Source organism: Canis lupus, chromosome 7 (assembly GCF_048164855.1).
Source record: "Canis lupus baileyi chromosome 7, mCanLup2.hap1, whole genome shotgun sequence".
NCBI lineage: Eukaryota > Metazoa > Chordata > Mammalia > Carnivora > Canidae > Canis > Canis lupus.
Genome location: NC_132844.1, coordinates 46,418,919 through 46,441,503, shown reverse-complemented (window position 1 = coordinate 46,441,503; position 22,585 = coordinate 46,418,919). Strand labels below are relative to the sequence as shown.

The 22,585-nt window shown below is 37.5% G+C and overlaps 1 protein-coding gene and 1 long non-coding RNA gene across 23 annotated transcripts in view; both read right to left on the bottom strand.

The window, feature by feature from the left end:
* Nucleotides 1–21,879, bottom strand: part of KHDRBS2 (KH RNA binding domain containing, signal transduction associated 2) — a 591,382-nt gene extending 569,503 nt beyond the window's left edge. For 13 of the 22 annotated variants that reach the window (XR_012034027.1, XR_012034037.1, XR_012034026.1 and 10 more), the window contains exon 1: nt 21,560–21,875. Coding sequence is in view for 4 of the 22 variants with exons in the window: in XM_072832480.1 (XP_072688581.1) it covers nt 21,560–21,650 (91 nt within the window). In the remaining 18 variants the exon portion in view is untranslated. Of the gene's footprint in view, nt 1–21,559 lie in introns of all 22 variants that reach the window. The other 9 variants (XR_012034041.1, XM_072832480.1, XM_072832481.1 and 6 more) reach the window with 4 other exon arrangements.
* Nucleotides 7,227–20,020, bottom strand: LOC140636812 (uncharacterized). The gene is made up of 2 exons (XR_012034044.1): nt 19,426–20,020; nt 7,227–7,938 (listed from the first exon to the last, which is right to left on the bottom strand). It is a non-coding gene; the product is annotated as an uncharacterized lncRNA (long non-coding RNA).
* Nucleotides 21,880–22,585: the final 706 nt, after the last annotated feature.

Genomic DNA, 22,585 nt, shown 5'->3' with positions numbered 1-22,585 from the left:
TACAGTTAAATACACAATTACATACATAATGCAATAAAAAAATCAACAATGTATTCTTTCTCATTTAAAGGAAATCTGAGGGGTGAGGGTGAGCCACATGGGTGGCTCAATAAGCTAAGCAACCAACTCTTGATTTCAGCTCAGGTCATGATCTCAGGGTCCAAGGATTGAGCCCCACTTTATGCTCTGCAGTCAGTGGAGAGTCTCTCCTTCGGGAGAGAGAGCTCTCCTTCTGTCCTCCCAGCTCACACACTCTATCCCTCTTTCACTCTCTCTCCCTAAAATAGTCTTTTTGAAAGAAAAGTAAATCTGACTTAATATGACAACTTATTTGGGTATCCAGCAAAAGAAATGAAAAGATATTAACAATATATACTCTATAATCGCCTAAAATCAGGTAGTAAAAAATTCTGTGTATATGAGAAGTGATGGACTTATATCACTTTTTGAAAAACTATTAGCTGGAAACTTTACTACGTTTCCTTTATGTCCCATATTTTAATGCCAGTTTTTAAAATAAGAATTAACAGGGCAGCCCTGGTGGCGCAGTGGTTTAGCACCGCCTGCAGCCCGGGGTGTGATCCTGGAGACCCGGGATTGAGTCCCACATCGGGTTCCCTGCATGGAGCCTGCTTCTCTCTCTCTCTGCCTGTGTCTCTGCCTCTCTCTCTCTCTCTCTCTCTTTCTCTCTCTGAATAAATGAAAAGAAAGAAAGTTTTGGGGACCTGCTCTCTTGGAAGCGGCAGTCATACCAAAATGCTCATTACTCTTTCTAACATCAGATACTCAAGATCCAAAGAAATATATCAGTATTTCTTTGACTCTATGAACTATAATATAGTTGTTTTATTCATTTCAGAAGAAAGACAGTTTATTTGTTCACATAGTGATTCTCAAATTTAACTTTTGGCTTTTTGAAGCTACTTTTAAGGCGCTGACACTACAAGAGATCACAGGTTGGCTGTTCTCTTTTCCTTTACTATAGTCTTCATCCTTTCATATCCTACAGACTTTTTTGCAAGAACCCACACAGAACTGTTCACAGTTTCAGGCTATCTGATTCTCATTGTGAAATATGATAGTGGATTGGCTTTGCAATTACTGAGATAATTACAGTACAAGTTATAACCACATAATTCCAACTTCACTGATTGGTCATCTTCTCCCCCTACCTTTTTAAATCTACATTCTTCGTTCGTTATTTCCTTTATCATCCAATTTACTAAGCCTATCTTTTTCCTATTCCTTTTTAGAAAAATTGAATCTCTAAGTTGAAAAGGTGCTCAAAGGTTAAGTGGCATCCAAGTTTGTACTGTCTTTCCAGAAATCCCACAAACATAATTTCTCATGACCACTCCTACCCATTAATCAGACCAACAATTTCAACTACCTAAATGAAAATAAACTCTAAACATAACAGATCCAGTGGAATAATAACAGGAAATGTGGACTTTTGCTAATCTTGGTAAACAGAGGGATTTTGTTTTCTATGAGCTGGGGTTCACAAACAACAGAGAATGAAGAATAAGTAAGCCAAAAGTTTTACCTGAAACAGTGTTAAGTAAACTAAGAGAGGCAACACATCCCTGAAAGTGTCTGTGGTAAAATATATACTAAAACATTATTGAGACAGAAAATGAACTTAATTGATCTTGCCCATACAATAAGCCATTAAATGATGTGAGGTAAGGATAAAACAAACCACTGAAAAAGCTGTCCCCTGAATGCCACCCTAGCTGAACAAGCAGCTGTCTCCTACTTAGAGGCCATTTGAAGCTTCCACCTTGATGGGTAGGACTACTATAATGTGTGTGCCTATGTGGTGGTGCACATGTGTGTATATGTATACCTCCCCTAATGCCATCTGTATGTCCACATACACATGTTTATGTGTGTGCATTTTTTTGTGTGTGTGCATTTTTGAGACATATCATTAGTACTTAAATTAAATAGACTCCTCTAGATTTAATGCATAAAAAAGGATCCAAAAGTACGGGATTTTTTTTCTAATAGAAAGTTAATTGAGGAGAGATTGAGAAAATGAATTAGCTAAATGTTATATTTTCAATTACATTGAGTTTAACCAACCTGAAAGTCTATAAATATTACAATAGTCAAATAAGAGACCTCTGACTGTTTCACAAAAATTCTTTTCTTATTTTCTTTCTCAATTAGGAGTATCTTCTATTCACATGTTCACTGTAGGCTTTCGACTCCCAGCAGCAAATGGAAAGGCAAAGCAAGGGAATGGGCCTTTTGAAACCAAAAGAAAGGACTGTCACTCCCAAACTACCAGCTCTTTCCCTTTTGAATTCAAACATACTATTTGAAGTAATTTATTTAGCTTTTTCTAAAGGTACCTTGTGTAACCTTGCAAGTGGTGATTTGTAATGTGGCAGGCTGTTATCAGGCAGCTACAATATTTTGCCTCAGTTCAATAAAGAGTAGCATTATTCTAAAGTTCATTCATATAGAAACATTTCAGAGGAGGTGCTCTCCAAAATTCGTTCACATTTATCAATTTGTTGTTTTCAGGGGCAGGAGGAGGTTGGGTAGACAAACCATCTTCCTCCTTATTTAGTGGACTCTTCTAACTCACAATGGATTCCTCCATGTTTTGTCTGTCTTATACAGATAAAAAAATGGATTAAATAACAATCCATTGCATGTATCATGCAGTATCCGATGTATGACAGTGTCTGTGCTTGCCTAGTTTCCCACATTCTTTCAACTTCAAGGCACACCTGCTGAACTTCCAACAGCCAGGGCCTATACATTTCCTGCCTAAGGGCTGTCACTGGCTGTCAGAGCCTACTTTTTGACCCCAAGTGACAAGCATGACATGTCAAGAAAGTAATGCTCCCTAAGAGCTGCTTTCAACCAATAGCTAATAGGATTTGGTGTAAATACTCTAGATCCCTCATCCCTCAGTGCAGATATGTTTTACACTGGCTCCCAAAATTTCCTGGTCTGATTAAGCATCAGTTACCTCAAGCAGTAATCTGCTTTAAAAAAAAATTTTTTTGGCTACCTTTCCTTCATGTCTAACTTCCCCATTTCTTGAGATCCTCTCCAAGATAAATTTCCTGAACTCCAATATTTATTTCAAGGTCTATTTCTGAAGAAAATTATAAGACATTATGCACACAACTATTGTTAGGTAATTTTGGACTTAACTTCACCCAAAAAAGAATATAGAGCAAATCTGAAATAAAAACTTACCTAGCATACCATCAACAGTGAAGATGTCAAGAGAGAATAAGAGAAACAAATAACTGTATTCTTGGCTTTTTATTTCCATTTCTTAGGATTAATAGGGTTTAAAAAAGAAACATTTTAAATAATGGTGTATATTACATAAGCATTTTTAACTTACATACAATTATAAGTAGACTCACCAGCATCCAAACAAACAAAGAAAAATGCTAACTCTTTAAGGACAAAGTTGTTTCAGCATTTTAGTCCATTTCAGTGCTGGCAATGATCTAGTAAAAATAAGTTCCTACATTCAAATCCTTATCTCAGGGTCTGCTTTTATGGGCACCCAAACTAAAACATCACAAAAGAGCTATTATCCTGGGTCCAGTTCTGTTTTCTCTTAGTCAAAGTTATTCTAGTTGCAATAGGAGCTATCCTAAATAATTAACAGAAAAGTGACTATCTTGGGAAAATTCTGGGGTTTCTCAAGGAACCAATGTCAGCTGGACCCCCTGACTTTCTCAGAAAGGAAATTCAGGAACTTATCTCTCATATCGGCCTCACTCGATGTAACTGTTTTGTTCTGTCTGAAGTTTAGACCTACAACTCCAGAGTTCACATTTCCTCTGTACTAGGAACCAGTCCAAACCTGTTGGCTTCTTCCCAATTTTAATGCCAATTTCTCACCAGAAAGAGTTAGGTAGCCTCTCCTATCCATTTGGTTGCAGTCAGGTGAACAAGAACTGTAACACAGAGCTCTGAGAAGGGGATTGGGCTTTTAAGAGAACAGGGATCAAAACAAACTTAGAGAAGCTTCCAAAACATCCATACAATATCAAACTGAAAGCAAACTGACCTAAGAAAGTTGTACTTATTTTTTCATTTCTAACTGGGAATGATCAAATGAGCTACTAATGCCAAACATTAGATGCACCAGAGACTTTATTCTCCCCTGTTCACCCAATGTGAATTTTAAACTAATGTTGTAAACATTTGCCACATATATAAAAAGTTTATTTCATAGATTTAAATATCTCTATGGACTACTCTCTAATATAAATACATTCTAAAAAAAAATACATTCTAACATATTGTTCAGATAATTTCAAAAGCCATTTTCCTTTATGGTAACAGAGGAATTACTGTCCAACACTATGAAACTTTTAAAATACAAGATAAAATGAATATTCATAAGTCATCTAATCAAAAGCTCCATTTCCAAGGAATATCAATATATATCCTTTGAGGAAAACAAACTAGTTTTTATTTTCTTTTTCTCATAACTTTCTATAGGAGGTTCTAAATAACCCCATGGGAACACATTTCTGTACTTCACAGTGCTATATCTCTTGATGGCATCAAAATCCATTTTTATTCCTGTCCAAATGCAAATAGAAATTGTCCACTGCATACCTAAACCCCGAGACATGATCATTTTCCTTCAGGGAGTTGCCTTCCTGCCTGTATAAACACACTCCCCCAAGAATTACCTTGTCAGATGCCAGCACTGATATACTCTGTCAATCTGAATCATTCTTAAATCTTCTTTTTGGTTATTAGTGTTGACATGATGAGTACCTCATGTTTACTAAATGATAGTGGTTTGGTACCTATGCTTTAGGGATTAATGTAAAGTCACCAGTTACTTATGCCCTTGGGCAATTTCAAAAACTTTATGTCACATTTCAGAGTGATATCAATCCTGGCAGTTAATATGTCATTGAAGATCAAGAGATAATAAATGGGCTATCCCTGTGGATGTAGATATTGGTTTCTTTTGTTTATCTACAGGTATATCTTTTTTACCCAGAGTAAGGTTGTCAATTCTGTACAATATATGGTTTCAGTATAATATGCTTTTTCTTGAAAAAAAAAAAAAACAGAAAAAGCATATAACCTATTATCTAAAACTATATGGACTTTTTTTAATGAAATGCTTAATGTGTACACTATTCTCTACTATCTTGTGAAACCAGAAACTACATTGCAACTCAGGACAGTGCAATTGCTTGGGTTTTAATAGCTATCACTACTGTTCATGAGCAGCAAACACCTCCCATCTTTATTAGTAGAATACTATACTTCTCAGATTAAGTAAACACCAAGGCCTCTAAGATGACTAGCTTGTCTTCCTCCCAGTTATAATAAGAAAAGTGTATTCATATTTTCTTCAAGGATTATATTCTAAATTCTGAGGAACAAGCAAAAATTTCATATAGTTACATATAACTTTAAAGCACATTATAAACACATTGTATGCTTAATAATTCTAAGGCAGTCATTATTTCTTTTTGTATTGGAGTAGACACATGGAGGGTCAATATTGTAAGGCAGTTCACATAACTTAAAACCCTATGATCTTTACTTTTCTATATGTCATGCATTTAAGCACTATACATTCATCCTGTTTACACTTTATCTTCAAACATTTAAACATGACAATGAGCAAAGGAAAATCTTTTCAGCAAATGATACTAAAGCATCTGGATATCCAAACTTAAAAAAAAAAAAAAAAAAAAAAGGAAGCACTTTGTATCTTGACACCATATACAAAAATTACTTATACTTAAATTTTAAAACCATAAAGCCTATAGAAGAAAATATTGAGAAGATCTTTGGGACCTTGAGGTAGGCAAAGATTTCTTTGAGGAAACACAAACAACACTATGTATAAAGAAAAAATGATAAATAATAAATCAGACTTCAGGAAAAATTAGTAACTTTTGCCTTTCAGAAGACACTTAAGAAAATTAAAAAGCTAAGCCACATATTGGGAGAAAATATTTGCAGTACATACATTTGACAAAGGATGCAAATCCATAACATGCAAGATAACTCCCACTATAATAAAAAGATAAATAATCCAAGTAAAATCTGTCAACATTCGAACCAATCATTTCAAATAAGAGATATACAAATGGCCAAAAAGTACATGAAAGCATGCTCAATATCATTAATCATCATGGAAACGCAAATGAAAACCACAGTAAGTTAGCACTTGAAACCACTCAAATAACTGTTAAAAAGACAAAATTTTAAATGTTAGCAAGGAAGTGGAACAACTAGAGTTTTCATACATCATTGGTGGAAGGTGAAATCGTATGATTACTTTAGAACACTATTTGGCAATGCCACATAATATAAGGCTATATATATATATATATATATATACACACACACATATATTCTAAGACCCTGCAATTCTACTCCAAATAAAGAGAACATATAAATACTGCACAGAAACATCCATAGCAGCTTATTCATAATACAGTAACACTGAAAACAACCCAAATGTCCATCCACAAGAGATTGGATAAACAAATTGTGACATTTTTATATAATGGAACACTACTCAACAAGAAAAAAAAGTTAATTATTGAGAAGTGCAACAACATGGATGACTTCAAAAATATACCGAACTTAAGAAAAAAGTGTATGTAGTCTATTATTCCATTTATATAAAGTTGAAGAACAGTCAAAATAATCTATAAAACTATAAAACAGGATAGTGATTGACAAAGGAAATGAAGATTACTGGGAAGGGGAGGTAAGGAAAGTCTATGGGCTGATGGAAATGTTCTCCATTATGCCAAGTACTGCTTAACCAAGATTATACAATTATCATAAGTCATCAAATTATGTACCTAAAAACTGCATTTCACTGTTCATAAAATTTGCCTCCATTTTTTTAAACTAAGCAAAGCAGGCAAAGTGGAGTAAAGAAAAGAATCTTTATTGATTTCTGCCATTGGATAAATACTGCACATACTCCTGCATAGGATTCATGAGATGACTGGCTGATCTATGATATAGTCGACAAAAGCGTGCCTATTTGACAGATGAGGAAATACAGGTTCAAAGTGATTTAGAAATTTGCCCACGGTCACAAACCAACCAAGTAGCAGATCTGAGAACTCAAACACTAGTATTTTTCCTTCATCTGATGTGTTCTTTTTACTATAATAGTGGCCCTCAAATATGTTTTACCACATTCCAGGGTAAGAAATACCATATAAACACACACACAATAAATGTTTCAAAAGGAATGTTTAATCTTTTAATATATAATTAAAATTTTGCATAAGTACATGCTTTCTTTTAGGTCCAACATATTCAATATTTCCTCCGGTCCTGACAAATCCATGTATTTTTTCACATTATAATGTCACTCAGTATGGAGAAATGCTCACAGTTAAAGCTTTAAGAACCTAAGAGTACAGTAGATTTGGCACCCATCTCACGTTCTCCATGCATCATAGCTTCACCGATCAGAACAAAAGTGGTAAATTTCTGTATTGATGGTAGATTCACAAATTCAAGGGGAAAGTATATCAAGAAAGTGGCAATGATCAACAAAGTTGTATATGCTAACAAGTCAATAAGAACTGTCAAAGAAAAAAAAGTAAGTGTATGCAACGATTTGGGATAAGGAAAGACTCCAGTCCAAAGACACTCTTAGAAAGGAGTAGGGATTCATTTGTCAATTTTATGATGAGATGTAGTTTTTTTTTTTTAAAGCCTTTATTTATTTATTCATGTTACACAGAGAGAGAGAGAGAGAGAGAGAGAGGGGCAGAGACACAGGCAGAGAGAGAAGCAGGTTCCATGCCGGGAGGCCGACGTGAGACTCGATCCCAGGACTCCAGGATCACGCCCTGGGCCAAAGGCAGGTGCTGAACCGCTGAGCCACCCAGGAATCCCCAGGATATGTGGTTTTGTATAAGAATGTTCCATGTAATGCTAAGAAAGGGATCAAGGTAGAAGCAGAGAGAATATAAAACAGAGAATGATACAGCAGTCTGTCATCTAAAGTGAGCAAAAGAAACAATAATGCTTGCCTGTCATTATCTTGTTAGTTTAGAACTAATAGTGTCTTTATTTTACACATGAGGAAAAGAGGCATACAGAGGTGAAAGTAACTCACCCCAAATAATACAGATATTTAATTATAAGAATAAAATTGGAACCAAGGGAGTCTAGTTCCAGCATCTATGCTGTTAAACACTATACTTAAAATGCCTCTATCCCCCATATATGTTGAATGATACAAAATTGCAGTTTTTAGGTTAAAATGATTAAATCCTTTTTATTTCATATAATTCAAAATTACTCCTAGCTCTCCTCCTGTATGAAGTTGAAGTTCTTCAAAGAATTTTCCAATATCATTCTCTAATGGTCTTACTATTCACTCTTCAACCTGAAGAAATTAGAGATTTTCTCCAATAACTCTCTCAATTTGTTTTTTGCCAAATACACTGGAAATGTATATAGCAGCAATGTCCACAATAGCCAAAACATGGAAAAAGCCCAGATGTCCATCGATAAAGAAGATGTGGAATGTGTGTGTATATATAATACATATATATGGAATTTTACTCAGCCATCAAAAAGAATGACATCTTTCCATTTAGAATGACATGGATGGAACTAGAGGGTATTAATGCTAAGCTAAATAAGTCAGTCAGAGGAAGACAAATACCATATTACTACACTCATATGTGGAATTTAAGAAATAAAACAGAGGAACATAGGGGAAGGGAAGAAAAATAAAAAATAAGATAAAAACAGAGGGAGGCAGACCATAAGAGACGCTGAGGGTTGCTGGAGGGGAATTGGGTAGCGGGGAGGGGTAACTGGGTGATCGGCATTAAGGAGGGCACTTGATGTAAAGAGCACTGGGTATTTTTTTTAAAGATTTTATTTATTTATTCATGAGACACACACAGAGAAAGAGAGAGAGAGAGGCAGAGACACAGGTAGAGGGAGAAGCAAGCTCCATGCAGGGAGCCTGACGTGGGACTCGATCCCAGGACTCCAGGATCATGCCCTGGGCCAAAGGCAGGTGCTCAACCTCTGAGCCACCCAGGGATTCCCCAAGCACTGGGTATTATATGAACTTGATGAATCACTAAATTCTACCCCTGAAACTAACAATACATTATATGTTAACTAACTTGAATTTAAATTAAAAAGAAGAAATGTTTGGGACAACTGGGTGGCTCAGGGTTTGGGCGGCTGCCTTAGGCTCAGGGCATGATCCCAGAGTTCCGGGATCTACCCTGGGGGGAGCCTGCTTCTCCCTCAGCCTGTGTCTCTGGCCTCTCTCTCTCTGTCTCGCATAAATACATCAATATCTAAAAGAAAAAAAAAAAGAAGAAGAAGAAGAAGAAGTGTTTAATTTTTGTTTTAATTGGCCTATCTGCAGCACTTGAAAATATTAACCAAATCCTTCATCATTCCGATACTCTATTTACCTGACACTAAACTTACTTGATCTTTCCTATCTTCATTCTAGGAAACTCCTTTTAGTCAACTTTGCAGACTACTTTTCTTCTGTCTCTCCTTAAATGCTAACATTCCTCAAGGTTTTATCTTAAATCTCCTTCCTGTTGTACTCCATATGCTCTCCCCCTAGAGGAGATCTTTTACTCTCAAGGTCAATTATCACCCATATGCTACTGAAACTATGACAGATAGCAAAAATCTTTCTCCAAACCCAACTCTTCAAGTGTGTTTTCATGTATATGTATGTATATCCAACTGAACTCAGCATTAACTTCCTTTTAATTCCTATCTTAGTAACTGATACCACTTTTAAACCATTACCATTACCAAGGAACAACCTAGACAACAGCCTTGACACTCTTTATTTTTCACACCCTTTATCCAACCCTTTATATTTTACTTGCTAAATTTCTATTAGTTCTGTCCACTTCTTCCCATCTGTACTCTCATCTGAATTCAGTTCACCATACATTCTCTCCTGGATTGCTGCTCTAGCTATCTGATGGCCTGTCCACATCCTATATCTATTGATTCCATTCTCCAATACCGCAGGCACATTAGGCTTTAAATGAAACTCTGATATCACACCTGGCCTTTTCAAAACTTTTAAACAATTTATTATTGCTTTTGGCATAAATTCAAACTTAGTATAGTAGTTTACAAGATATGTGCACTAAGCCTCTTACCATTCTCTTTAGACCCATTTTTTTCTTGATGCTTTATCTTCTACTATATTTTCCAAACACAGTTAATCTTTTGGATCTCTGGACCCAATTCCAAAGTTGGGGGGTAGGGGGAATTCCTTCTCATGCAGCATAAGCAATTCTGACACTATAACCAGAGGTAATATCAGATTCCACAGGTTAGGGGTTCAATCCTACAAGACTGTCCCCTTCCCACTTCAGACAACCATTGTAAACTCAGGTTGTTACCTGTACTTCTGACTGACCAGTTATAGATTGAGGATTCCAGTCATCCCTTCCTTGTACTTCAGATGTCAATCACAAATCTAGGTTGTTATCTGCACTTCTAACCAACCAGCTGTAACCAGAAGTTCTCATAGCCTCCTCAAGTTTGATTAATTCTCTAGAGCAATTCACAGAACTCACAAAAACATAGTTATTAGATTACCAGTTCATTACAAAGGAACAGCCAAATGGAAGAGATGCATAGGGCAAGGTATGGGGAAAGGGCACGGAGCTTCTGTGTTCCCCGCTTTGAGCTCAATGCTCTTTCCAAGTTTCCACGAGTTCACCAGCCAGGAAGATCTCTGACCCAGTCCCTTAGTAGAGGCTTCATTATATGCTTAAATCATTAGCCACTGGCAATTGATTGCACTTTCCCTCTTTTTCCTTTCTAGAAGGTGAGTGGGGGGTGGAACTGAAAATTATAATCCTCTAATCACAGGGTTGGTTCTCCTGATAATCAGCCCCTATCCTTAGGTGGGTTTGAAAAGTCACTTCATTAACACAACAAAAGGCATCATTAGGGCTGTACTCATGAAATTCCAAAAGGTTTAGGAGCTTTTACCAGAAAAAAGAAGACCAAATACATATTTCTTATTATAAATCAAGGTATCACCCTTATCTTATACCTATTCAAATAAATGTTCTCTTTCTTTTCAGGCTTTGGAAATGTTTGCTGTATCCATGCATACTTCTAGATCTTTCTTCACTGAATCTTGGTCATATGCCATTTATTCGTTAGACCTCAACTAATATGCCCCTTTCCTACTGAAGACTTACATGACTTTTATAGACTCTTTTAGGTGCCCTACCCAGCACTCCTAAAGCACTGTCTATTTACTTTATCGCTGCATTTTGCAGATCCTATGGAAATTATTTATTCAATTGCCTATAATTCTTATTCCTGCCTCAACCTAGATGTCTCAGTTGGTAATATAGAGCACAGATAATAAAAGACAACTGAAGCAAATCTGTACTGTTTTTCATTGATTACCTATGTCTAGTACATGCTTATTACACATACATATTCATTTTACCCAAAGAGAAACCATTTGGCTTATTGCAACTTATTCCAAACATTTGCCACTTCCATCTAATTCCATTAAGTGGCTTTTAATTATCATAATGCTTAATTCTACTAGATTTTCCTTATGTGGATATTATACAATTTCCAATCTTTCCCTAATTTCAGAATACTAGCTTAATGCACAGCCATCTATCATTCTAAAGTCCATTCCAAAACAATATCATATAATAAAATGCCATCTGTCTCAGCACAGCAAATGTTCTTTCATCTTCACAGAATTCCTTAAAGGCCCCCCACATCCACCAGACTGTGAATGGATAAAAAGGCACCTTCTAGTTTTTTCCTTCAAAAAAGAAAAACTTAGACTATCTGGAGACATGGACGGTACTTAATTCAACACTTGTTTAAATTTTCCACTTAAGTAATATTTACAAGCCTAAAAACACATAAGAAATGTATTCTATCATTTTTTTCAAGATTTTATTTATTTATTCATGAGAGACATAGAGAAGCAGAGACATAGGCAGAAGGGAAAGCAAGGCTCCCTGAGGGGTGTCCAAAGCAGGACTCAATCCCAGGACCTGGGGATCATGACTTGAGCCAAAAGCAAATGCTCAACCACTGAGCCACGCAGGTGCCCAAAAATGTATTCTATTATGTATTCATTCATCTACTGTTTGCATTTTATAGTCTTCTTCTATACAATGAGTGTATTGCTGCATGTAAATAAAATTTCTAATCAATCAAATTCCTTAAATTTCCTAGAGAAAATTATCTTGAGGGAAATAATAAATTCTATAGTAACAGGTATTTAACTCCTCTAAAAGTTATTCAAACCATGTTCTTGGTATTCCCTTGAACAAGTAATATTCTTCAATATTGTTTAATGCTTTAATGTTTGATGGTTGCTTTTTCACACTTTGATATTATAATTGAACATTTATATAACCTCTGACTTACCACTTAAAAAAAAAACAAATTGAGTATGCCACCCTCTAATCAGCCTCTTTATCTTTCCCTATAACATAAGTGCAGTATTACCTGCCTTTGGATTATAATCAAGGACCTGTGCTAGGGTGTAAGTTCAATAAAAGTAGCTATTCTTTAGTCATCTCTCTCTTCTCAAATTAACAAATTTCTTCTCCTTCAGCCTCTTTATTCAGTTTCTGTTACAGACTCCTTCTGAGTTGTAGCTAGGGCCCATAAATTTCTGACATACAATTCTATAAACCTGTTAAAACTATCTAAAACTCTAGAGAAAACACATTCATTCTGCTTCTCTGCTAAAAGAGTAAAATCTAATCTTTAATATTTTAAAGGAAATAGGTATCAATTGTGCCATTTCTGATAACAGTTGTAATAATACCAACCAATCTGTTTCCAGGTTATTAAATCCTAAAACCTCGGAACCTATAGATAACATTTTAATCAAACAATGTTGCTGAGTTATCTGTTTCTGACCACATGTGAAATGTGCTCACTTCCAAATTTTAAACAAAACCAACACTGCCTAAAGACACCAAGAGAGGACCTATAGTTGTTCTTCCTCCCTAGAAGAATTTGGCGAATGTAAGCAGTTCTCTAAAAAACACAGAAAGAAAAATGTCTCAGCAAATCACATGAAGTTCTCCAATCACTTTTTGGATTCAAAAAGAAAAGGAAAAAAGAGGGGAAAATGTTCTCCTGTTCTTGCTACCTCATCACCAAACTCCCTCAGAAACCAGAGTCAGTATAATACTTTTGGAAAATTTAGGCTACCTCAACAATCTTTGACCCAATTCTGCACTTAGGAAAATTTCCCCATTTTTTAAATTTACTAACCTTTTATATACTATATTTATTTAACAATATTGTGAAATAGTGCAGCCAATACTTGCATTCAGGAACCTATTGCAGAATTAATGGCAACAACCATGCTGATCTCCTAGGCATACTTTGCATATTAACATCTGCCCTTTCTTCAAAGCCTGGCTAAAGTTGTATCTCTTTCACAAGAGGCAGTATGTGTAATGATTGCATGTGATCTCTGGGCAAGACAGCCTGGGGTTCAGATTTACAATTTATTTGCTGTGTGACTTGAGATAAATTGACTTCTCTAATTCTTAATTTTTCTCATTTGTAAGACAAGGATGATGGTAATAACTATCACATAGGAATGGTGGATGGATTAATTGTGGTAACGCATGCAAAACACCTAGTATAGGGTCTGACAAAGGAGTAATCTCCCAATAAATGTTGACAGTAATGACGATGATGATGAAGAATATATGATAACCAACAAGAGTCAGGAATCCCCATATCACTGGTCTGTAAAATCTAACAGATCTTCCCATGCACTGTTATTTATATCTTATGCATATGTTGAATCTCCCACAGATTATTTAAAAACCAATATATTAAACATCTAATATCTCTTCAAATACCAATAGCATATATGGCAAGCAAATGGTACAACACATATTGGATGGCATGTGTGATTATATGGCCAATCATCCCGTCAGCTATAGCTAAACTATAAGGGTATCTATAGTAAATGGCCTAAAAATTGGTCATTCTGGTGTTCTCAAGTGTTTATTATATCTCTCTACTGAAAAATCCTTTTGGAAGTAAAGTTCAAAAATCAAAGGTAAGCAATGGAAGATACGCTACAAAAGACTTTTTCCCAAAATAGTTAATAATGACGGAGCAACAGGATGCTTGGCTATTATTTCTCAAATTTTTAACAAATAAAACATGCAATCATGTTTATTAACAAACCACACAATATTGAGAAAATGATGAAGTCACATAGCACAGTTATTTGCTAACAATTTGGGAGATCAGTTATCAACCAGTACTCTATTATTTTTATTTTTATTTATTTTTTTATTATTTTTAATAAATCTATTTCCATGTCATTCTTATTTTATTGAAATTAACCATTTTTGTGAGGAAAAGGATCATATTTCAATCTCTTAATATATTAAATCTTTTACTGCTTATAGCTTTAAGAAACAAACCAGTATCATTATATAATTCCAATTAAAACACATTTCTTATATATATTCAGATAAAAAAAGGAGATCAAATCAGGTGTTCATACAAATAAGAGCACAAGAAAAGTGGAAAGTACTATACAGTTATTTACAAGGGCTTCTAAAAACCTCTAAAACTTCTTTCCCTTCTACAGCTGCTAAGGGAACAAAGGCATTCAATCTAGATTGTATACTTTTTTTTTTTAATTCTTATTTATTTATGATAGTCACAGAGAGAGAAAGAGAGAGAGGCAGAGACATAGGCAGAGGGAGAAGCAGGCTCCATGCACCAGAGAAGCAGGCTCCATGCACCGGGAGCCCGATGTGGGATTCCATCCTGGGTCTCCAGGATCGCGCCCTGGGCCAAAGGCAGGCGCCAAACCGCTGCGCCACCCAGGGATCCCTAGATTGTATACTTAAACAGAAACTAAGACCAGTCAGACCTCACTTCATCCCCAGTTTCATTTACCCTGTCACAAAGTATCTTTGAAATAAGATAAAGAAAAATATTGTGCCCATAATCCAGATGGGTTTATCCAGATCATGCTCATTTGTATACATTAAGTTAATAAGATAGGAATGTACAATGCTTAACAGGCATTCACAAGAAAATTTTATTTATTTTTTTTTAGAATTTATTTATTCATTTTAGAGAGAGAGTATGGGGAGGAGAGGAAGGGACAGAGGGAAGGAGACTCTGCACTGAGCTTAGAACCCAATGCAGGCTTGATCTCATGACCCTGAGATCACAACCTGAGCCGAGACCAAGAGTCGAACACATTTAATTGACTGTCCCAACTAGGTGTCCCTCACAAGAAAATTCTATGAAAAAAAAATTAAAATACACAGATAAGTACGGGCTGAATATTATATATAAAATAAACACAGAAGACCATGAAAGTGAGCCCAGGCATATGCTTCTACCTACGGGAACCAGGGAAAGAGGCTACTTGATAACGCCTGTCTTGCGGACACAAGTGTAATACACCAGGACCCTGGAATCAAGCACAGATGGCCAAAAGAGCACACAGTCTCAAAAATTTTGAGCCTTCCCTTGTGAAGAGTTTTCAGGGCTCTAGTACCTCTCCAGCCCCATCGTCCCTAGGCTCAAAAAAGACAAGGCAGATGTGGGATTGATCCCCTGCTTTCTTGCTGGGCTGCTCCTCTGAGAATAAACTTTCTCTGCTTTAAACCCAGTGACTTAGAGATTGGCTTAACTGTGCATCAGACATACCAATCTGACTTCCAGGTTCATAACAAAGGAAGAAGAAATAAAGGTGGCAGGCTAGGTACCACAGACTCAGGAATAAGATAGGAGTAGTTTCTGTAGTTATTTTTGTGCCTCAGCTACACGGAAGTGGGTACTAGAAAAGCTGGCCAACCAGAAAAGAGAAGCAGACAAAAAGAAAAAAAAAAGAAAAAGTCCTCAAGAAAAGCCTGCTAGCCAAAGGACTAGAAAGAGCAACCCAGCAAGACAGAAAACTTTAAGACAAACATCCTTCTCTCCAGCCAAATAATACTGAAAGAAAGAGAAAAAAAAAGAAAAAAGAAAAAAAAAAAAGGCAGTGTCTCAAGCTCACCTCTGTCAAGAACAGTTAAATAGGGAGCCTAGACTTCCAACCTCACCCAGCTGTTAAGAGTTATGTTTTCCCCCTCCGGCTAGAATCAGAAAAGACTAGATGAGGAACAGGGACTTCATTTCCACCCACAGTAAGGAAGGGTCCTGCAGTGGCACAGGAGGCCACAGGGACATCCTGGACTTCCACCTTACGAACAGCACCAAGACATCCTTCTCCTTCCAACCGAAGGTGATGTCAGAGGTCTCATTCTGCCGGAATTTTCATCATGCTCAGCAGGAACGAAGCCTCCCCACCCCTACTAGTGTCACTGGAGCCCACTTAGGAAGCAGTAACAAGTCACCTTCCCTCTCCTGGCCAAAATGGATATCAATGGATGCCAAGTGGGGAACATGGACTTTCACCTCTACCTGCAGGTATCAAGGTAGTGGCACCTTTCCATCTGCTGGCATGCTGTTAGAGGAGGCCTGCCAAAAGAGAGTATCACTAAAAAGTGTGACAGGGTCAGACTTTGATTTTGAGTGAATCACTCCAGCAGCATATTTGGGGAGGGGAGAAGATGGATACTGTACAGTTAGGGTAAGAAACAAAGAAGAGTAAAACCAAGAAAATGGTATGGTAGTGCCTGGAAGCCAAAGGAAAAGCCAAGAAACTAGAAAAAGACTAACAGTGGAAACTGCAGCCAAGAGACCTGATGACAGGTCAGAAAAATTTTATTTGATTTGGCAATTAGGAGATGATTCTGTCTCCAGGTCACTGGTTTTAAGACAATGATGAGGACAGAAGCCAGAATGAAGAGTTTTGAAGAGGTAAACTGAGAAAGTGAGGCAGCTAGTAAAGACCACGATAATCGGAAACTTGAAGGAAACAAAGGAGTATCCAGAGAGATTATTTTGGTTACTTTTGGCGAGTGAAAAAAATACTTTATTTTTTATGTTATTCAGACTGGATCAATTACAGGTGGCTACAACAAAAGAGCAGATAGGGAGGAAGAATGGAGATGCTGATGAAAGGACAGAACTACAGAGGACATGCTGAGCATGAGGATTAAGGATACTGGTATTCAAATCAGCCTAGAACAAAAAAGAAGCATTTCACCTTCTGGGAATGAAGGACAGTAAGGAGGATTATAGAGGTTTTTAGGTGATGATAGGTTGAAAAACATCAGAAGAGATATATCCATTTCCTACTAAAGCAGAGGATGAAATCAGCTTCCAAGAGTAAAAGGCTGTGGGTTTATAAGGAAGCCTGAGGAGGTCTGAAATTACCCTGGAAAGACATGGGACAAGAGTTAATTAAGCCCAAGTAAAACACTGAAAGTGACCATTGTCTAAGGGAACATATTTCTAAAAACTGACTGGAACAATTTTTAATAAGATAATTTATTTCATAATTTGGTCTATAAATTCAAATTTCACTCAACAAAGATTCAAAGAATGAAGGCAGTGTTTATTTTCTTACAAAGCCATGCTTCAAGTTGAGGTCAAATCCACAATGCCATTAAAATGTTAAGGAAAATATTAAAAGCACCATCTTATATTTGTGTGATTTCTGTTTATATTTGCTTAAAAAATCTATTTGTACAAAATACTGTTTATATTATCACAGATTTTTTTAAGCTTAAAAGAACCACAGGTGGTATATATATATATACCTCTTTTTTCCTCTTTTACAGATGAAGAAACTGAGACCCAGAGAGAAGATAAATGACATATCCCATATTTCGCAGTAGACAGAAGTGTTAACATTCTGTCCTAAGTGTTTTGTTTGCTATGGCAGAGTTTTTCCACTGTATCATAAATGTGTCTTAATTCAAAATCAAAAATATCTTGAAATTCTTTGTTTTACCAATTTTTATCTTTTATTTAAGAAACAAACCAGATTATCTCAGATGTACTAGGAGAAAAAAGGGGTTACATTAATCAAAAGGAAAGTCACACAAACACTATTTTTTCACGAGAAGCTAGTTTTAGACATTATACCAATACCCTTCCTTAATATAAGAACTCTCTATACTTTGTGGAAAATATTTTGAGGAATACAACCTAATTAAATAATAATCCTTACTGACAATCTACATGTAGTTAGGTTGCTGCAAGTCAGCATTTGTGATAAATATGTATTATTGCCTGTTTCTTTCATGGTCTTAAAAGATCATTTGTATCGGCAAACATGAAGACCAATCCTAGATGGAAGGCGATGCTTTCCACCCCAATTTTAAAATAGCATCTTTAAAAAGACATTTGAACTCTAGGGATATTTGGCAATATCTGACTCCCTCATTTGATTAGTCAACCAAAACAGTGCTGAATCTACCAATATTTGTGAAGAATTCCAGTTAGAAAATCTTGCAAACTAGAGAACTTTTTAATTCTAATTAAGTCTGGGACTACAAAGAAACCCATACATCATCTAGTCCAATTTCTTAATTTCAGAGACAAGGAAATGGGGCCTGGGGGAAGGGAAGTTTATCAACATTCTGTTTAGGCAAAAGTGGAATTAAAATCCAGGTATCTGGATTCACAGTTTAGTGCACTTCCCAGAAGTAGCATAGATATAAATAACCTCATCTAATTTCATCTGGCAAGCAAATTCAGAGGCTGAGAGGAACTTTAAGGATCATGCTGAGTTTGCTGTTTTATCATATTCAAAAGCACCTTCCATAACAAATGGATAATTAAACAATATTATAATCACAGGAGGAAAATTATTTTAATTAATCAAATATAAGCACTCTTCAAACCATATTATTCAAGATCTCTTCTAAGTAAGAATCAAATACATAAAATGTATGGGCTTTTCCATTAGCTTTCACAGAATCATACCAACGGAAAACACCTAGCAGAAACAAGTGAAATAAAACAAATTACAATGAAAATAACAAAATAATCAACACACTGCTACTTTTAGCCCTGTGGCCTTACTAGGTAGTTGCAATTGAGCACTGATTTGCATTTATTGCCAATCAAAAATGCAAAATAAATCACTATGAAACCTCATTGGTTTACATCACTGACCTTATATACATTAGCTTCCAGAAAATCATTCTGAAGAAGTGAATCATCTGGATCATTTTTATTGCTCACTCAGTCTTGAGACTGTCTGCACAGTACTGACTGAAATGTACTTCAGTGTGCACCTTCTCTCCAAATGAATATCTATGTCAGGTTTATTTATAGCCACTGCCTTCAATCAGTGCATTTCCAGGTAAGAGAAATAAAATCATTTCAACATATTCTCCTATAGAGATCTGAAACAAAATCTGGAAATCTTGGCAGATGGCTTTTGAAAAAAACACTGAAAGATCTATAAAGAAAAATGTACGTTAAGATTTATTAGAGATTCCAAAGGACACTCACCTTATACTCTTTAGTAGGTACACACAAAGAACTTCAGGTACAAATGAAGAATTAATGTAAACTTTATGTATCTTTATTGCATACATTTCTCTATATTCCAAGGTTATAATCATCACCTCCTCCATTCTCTTTTCCTCATTATGATTTCTCTGAAATTTGAACACCTCTTTGTTTCTTACTTAGATGGTTTTCTATTTAGGAGCTTTTTCCTCCTAATTCCTTACAAAAGCAGGGCATGCTTCCCCCTACTGGGAAAAAATTAAATTACAAGGTACATTCAAACATGTTCCTAAGTATCAAGAAATCAAGTTCCTGGGAAAGATAGAATGTTAAGGAATCAAGGGCACAGCCTTGTCTGACTGTTTCACCAGCTGCAGAAATACTTACGCACTCTACTAATAGTTTCTTATATGCATTTCTTTAGTGTGGAGGTTTTGAAACGTACACTAACTCCACTAGCTTCTCATCAATGACTAATGAATTAATCATTGAGCCTGCTGTCCCAAAGAGAACTCCCAATTAGCAGGTCAGAGAAAATGATCAATTCCTAACTTTTTTTTTTCACTTTAAAGACGTTATCAGCGTAATAAAGACACTTCTGGAAGATATATTGAAATAAATGATTGGAGAAGGCTTAATTGCATTTTTAATCATTTAGAACAATCTTAGGCGTTCATTAACTCATTAATTTCCAATATTCCTATTATTTATATGCAATTATCTTTATTTTTAATAAAGCAGAGGCAGAGTTTAATTTTTAAATTGACTTTTCAACTTAATTTGTATTGTTTTCATTCGGTAACCAAGAAAGCAGTAAGTATAATTGCTTTTTACCTTTCCAATTCCTCTAGAAAACCAACTCGTTCTTTGAAAAGCAGTTTAGCTGTTTCACACTTTCAAGATTTTGATTATAAATCTTTTAATTGTTTAGCATGCAAAAAGAAAAAATACCTTGCACTCCACTGCTGTCGTAAATGCCGTATAAATAAAATATTTAATCAAACCAAATGTCTATTTGAATCATACATGGAGGTTTACAATTTTTCCTTCCATGTACAACTAGGTCTCAAAAAAGAGAACATTTCTTTTAACACAGAAGGGCCAACGCAGAGGAAGTTGTCACTTTTAGTTTTGCTATAGGTAAGTCCATAACAACCTAAGCTACAAAATTTGATGATGAAGCAATTTATTATTAATGAAGGACTCCTCAAAAAAAAATTGAAGTTGTTTTTAAAAAGGCATGTGTAGATTACTACAGATATTGTATCTTTAGCAGATAGATGGCATTATTTCAAGATGAATGGAGTAATTGGGCTAAAATTTCTGTCATACAGAAGTTTGTGTGTGTGTGTGTGTGTGTGTGTGTGTGTGTGTGTGTGTTTAAACGATCTTTCAAAGCAACCCAAAACACAAGATATACACATACACTCCTCCTCTGGGAATGAAATCTCCTTTAACATTACAGGTACACAAAAGAAAACGCACACTTGGTAAAACAGTTGATCAATCGTAGAGTGTTCCCAGGGGCCAGCATCTCGCAGAGTACCCAATCATCACACTTCAAATAAATTGATGAGCACTTTAGCCTTTGCTACATTCACAAATACTGATGAACACACATAGTTTAATCTAGGTTAATCCTAAGACTTTCCATAGGAAAGGCTGCAATTAGATAAAGGCTATCAAAATCACTTCCCAAAATGCAGCAAAAAAAAAAAAAAAAAACCAACAAAAAACAAAAATGCTGATTTGTAGCTAAGAAGCTCTTAGAACACACTCCATTGATCCCCATTTACTTCCAAACTGATTTCCTTTTCCTCTGCAAAGTGAAAATATCCCTGTTGACCGCGCTGCACTTTATGGTTTCTCCATCGGGGATCCTAACAGGTCACCTCAGCACTGCCATTACATCTCGCAGCTCCGGTCTGCCCCAAATTAAGACGCCGAGAAGGAGCCCCGCTGCCCGCCCCAAGAGCGGGCTCGGTCCGCCCGAGCTCGGAGGCGAGCATCCTCGGGGGGGGGAGGACAGTTTCTGCGAAGGCGGCAGGCGTCCCTCCCCAACTTCACTCCCCTAACCGAGCCGCGGTGAGCAGGCGGCCAGGGGTCCGTGCCGCTCCGTGGGGGCGAGTCCTACCTTCCGCCAAGAGGCGCGATGCATGCACAAAAGATGGATCCAGGCTATCTTTCTCTGCCATCAGCTCAGGCAAGTATTTCTCCTCTTCCATAGCGCGGACTTCGGACCGTCCCCGAGCGAAGCGCAGGGTTCCGCTCGCTCGGACGCAGGGTCGCCGGGCAGCGCCTCGCTCCCGCGCTGCTCCGCCTCCGCCGCGGCCGGGGGAGCTCGGCGCGTCCTCACGGGCCCATGCACCGAGCGCCTTCGACTCCCGCCGTCGGGCCGAGCGGCCCCGCGCCCACACCTGCCGGTCCCTGCCGTCGTCCCCGGCTCGCGCGAGCCCCGGCTCACACCCGCGGCCTTAACTGGAGAGGCGGGAACAGGGCGCGTCCCACCCCCGCCCGCCGTTGATTGGTGGCGGCGCGACGAGAGGCCGGGCCCCCGCGCAGGCTGCGGGCCCTCATTGGGCCGCGCCGCACGTCGGATCGCCTGACTGGCAGGAGGCAGCTGCAGAGGGGAGGGGGGCGCAGAAGGTGCAAACGCTTTCTTCTTGCAGCCCGAGCTTTCCTGGCTATCAGGCATGCCCAGTTGCGTGGAGCACTCGGTCTTCGGCTGGGGTGCGGAGAAACGAGAGAGCGGGAAAAAGCCCCGGTTTAGCGGAGAAGCTTGCGGCCAAAACAGCAGGGGAGATGGAGGGGAAGAGTGAGCGGCCGAGGCAAGGAGGAAGCACCGGGGAAAGTACCAGGAAGGTAGACGGGACTTCACCTGCGTCCCTAAGGTACAGGTGTCCCCTCTCCACCTCGCAGCTCAGACGCACTCCAGTGTGCAGGAATCAGCAGCGCACCCGGGCTGGAAATATCATGAAGACTGCATGTGGTCCGCGGCTGATATTTCCAATGAGCCTGACCTACATCTCGAGGACGCAGTAGGATGTTCATTGATAAACAAAGAGACTCGGGGGCGATATTGTAGAGCAACATGCTTCCAGTGTACAATCATTAGGGTATTGACTTAGTTCTGGTTTCCTGCCCATTCCACCCCTCCTCC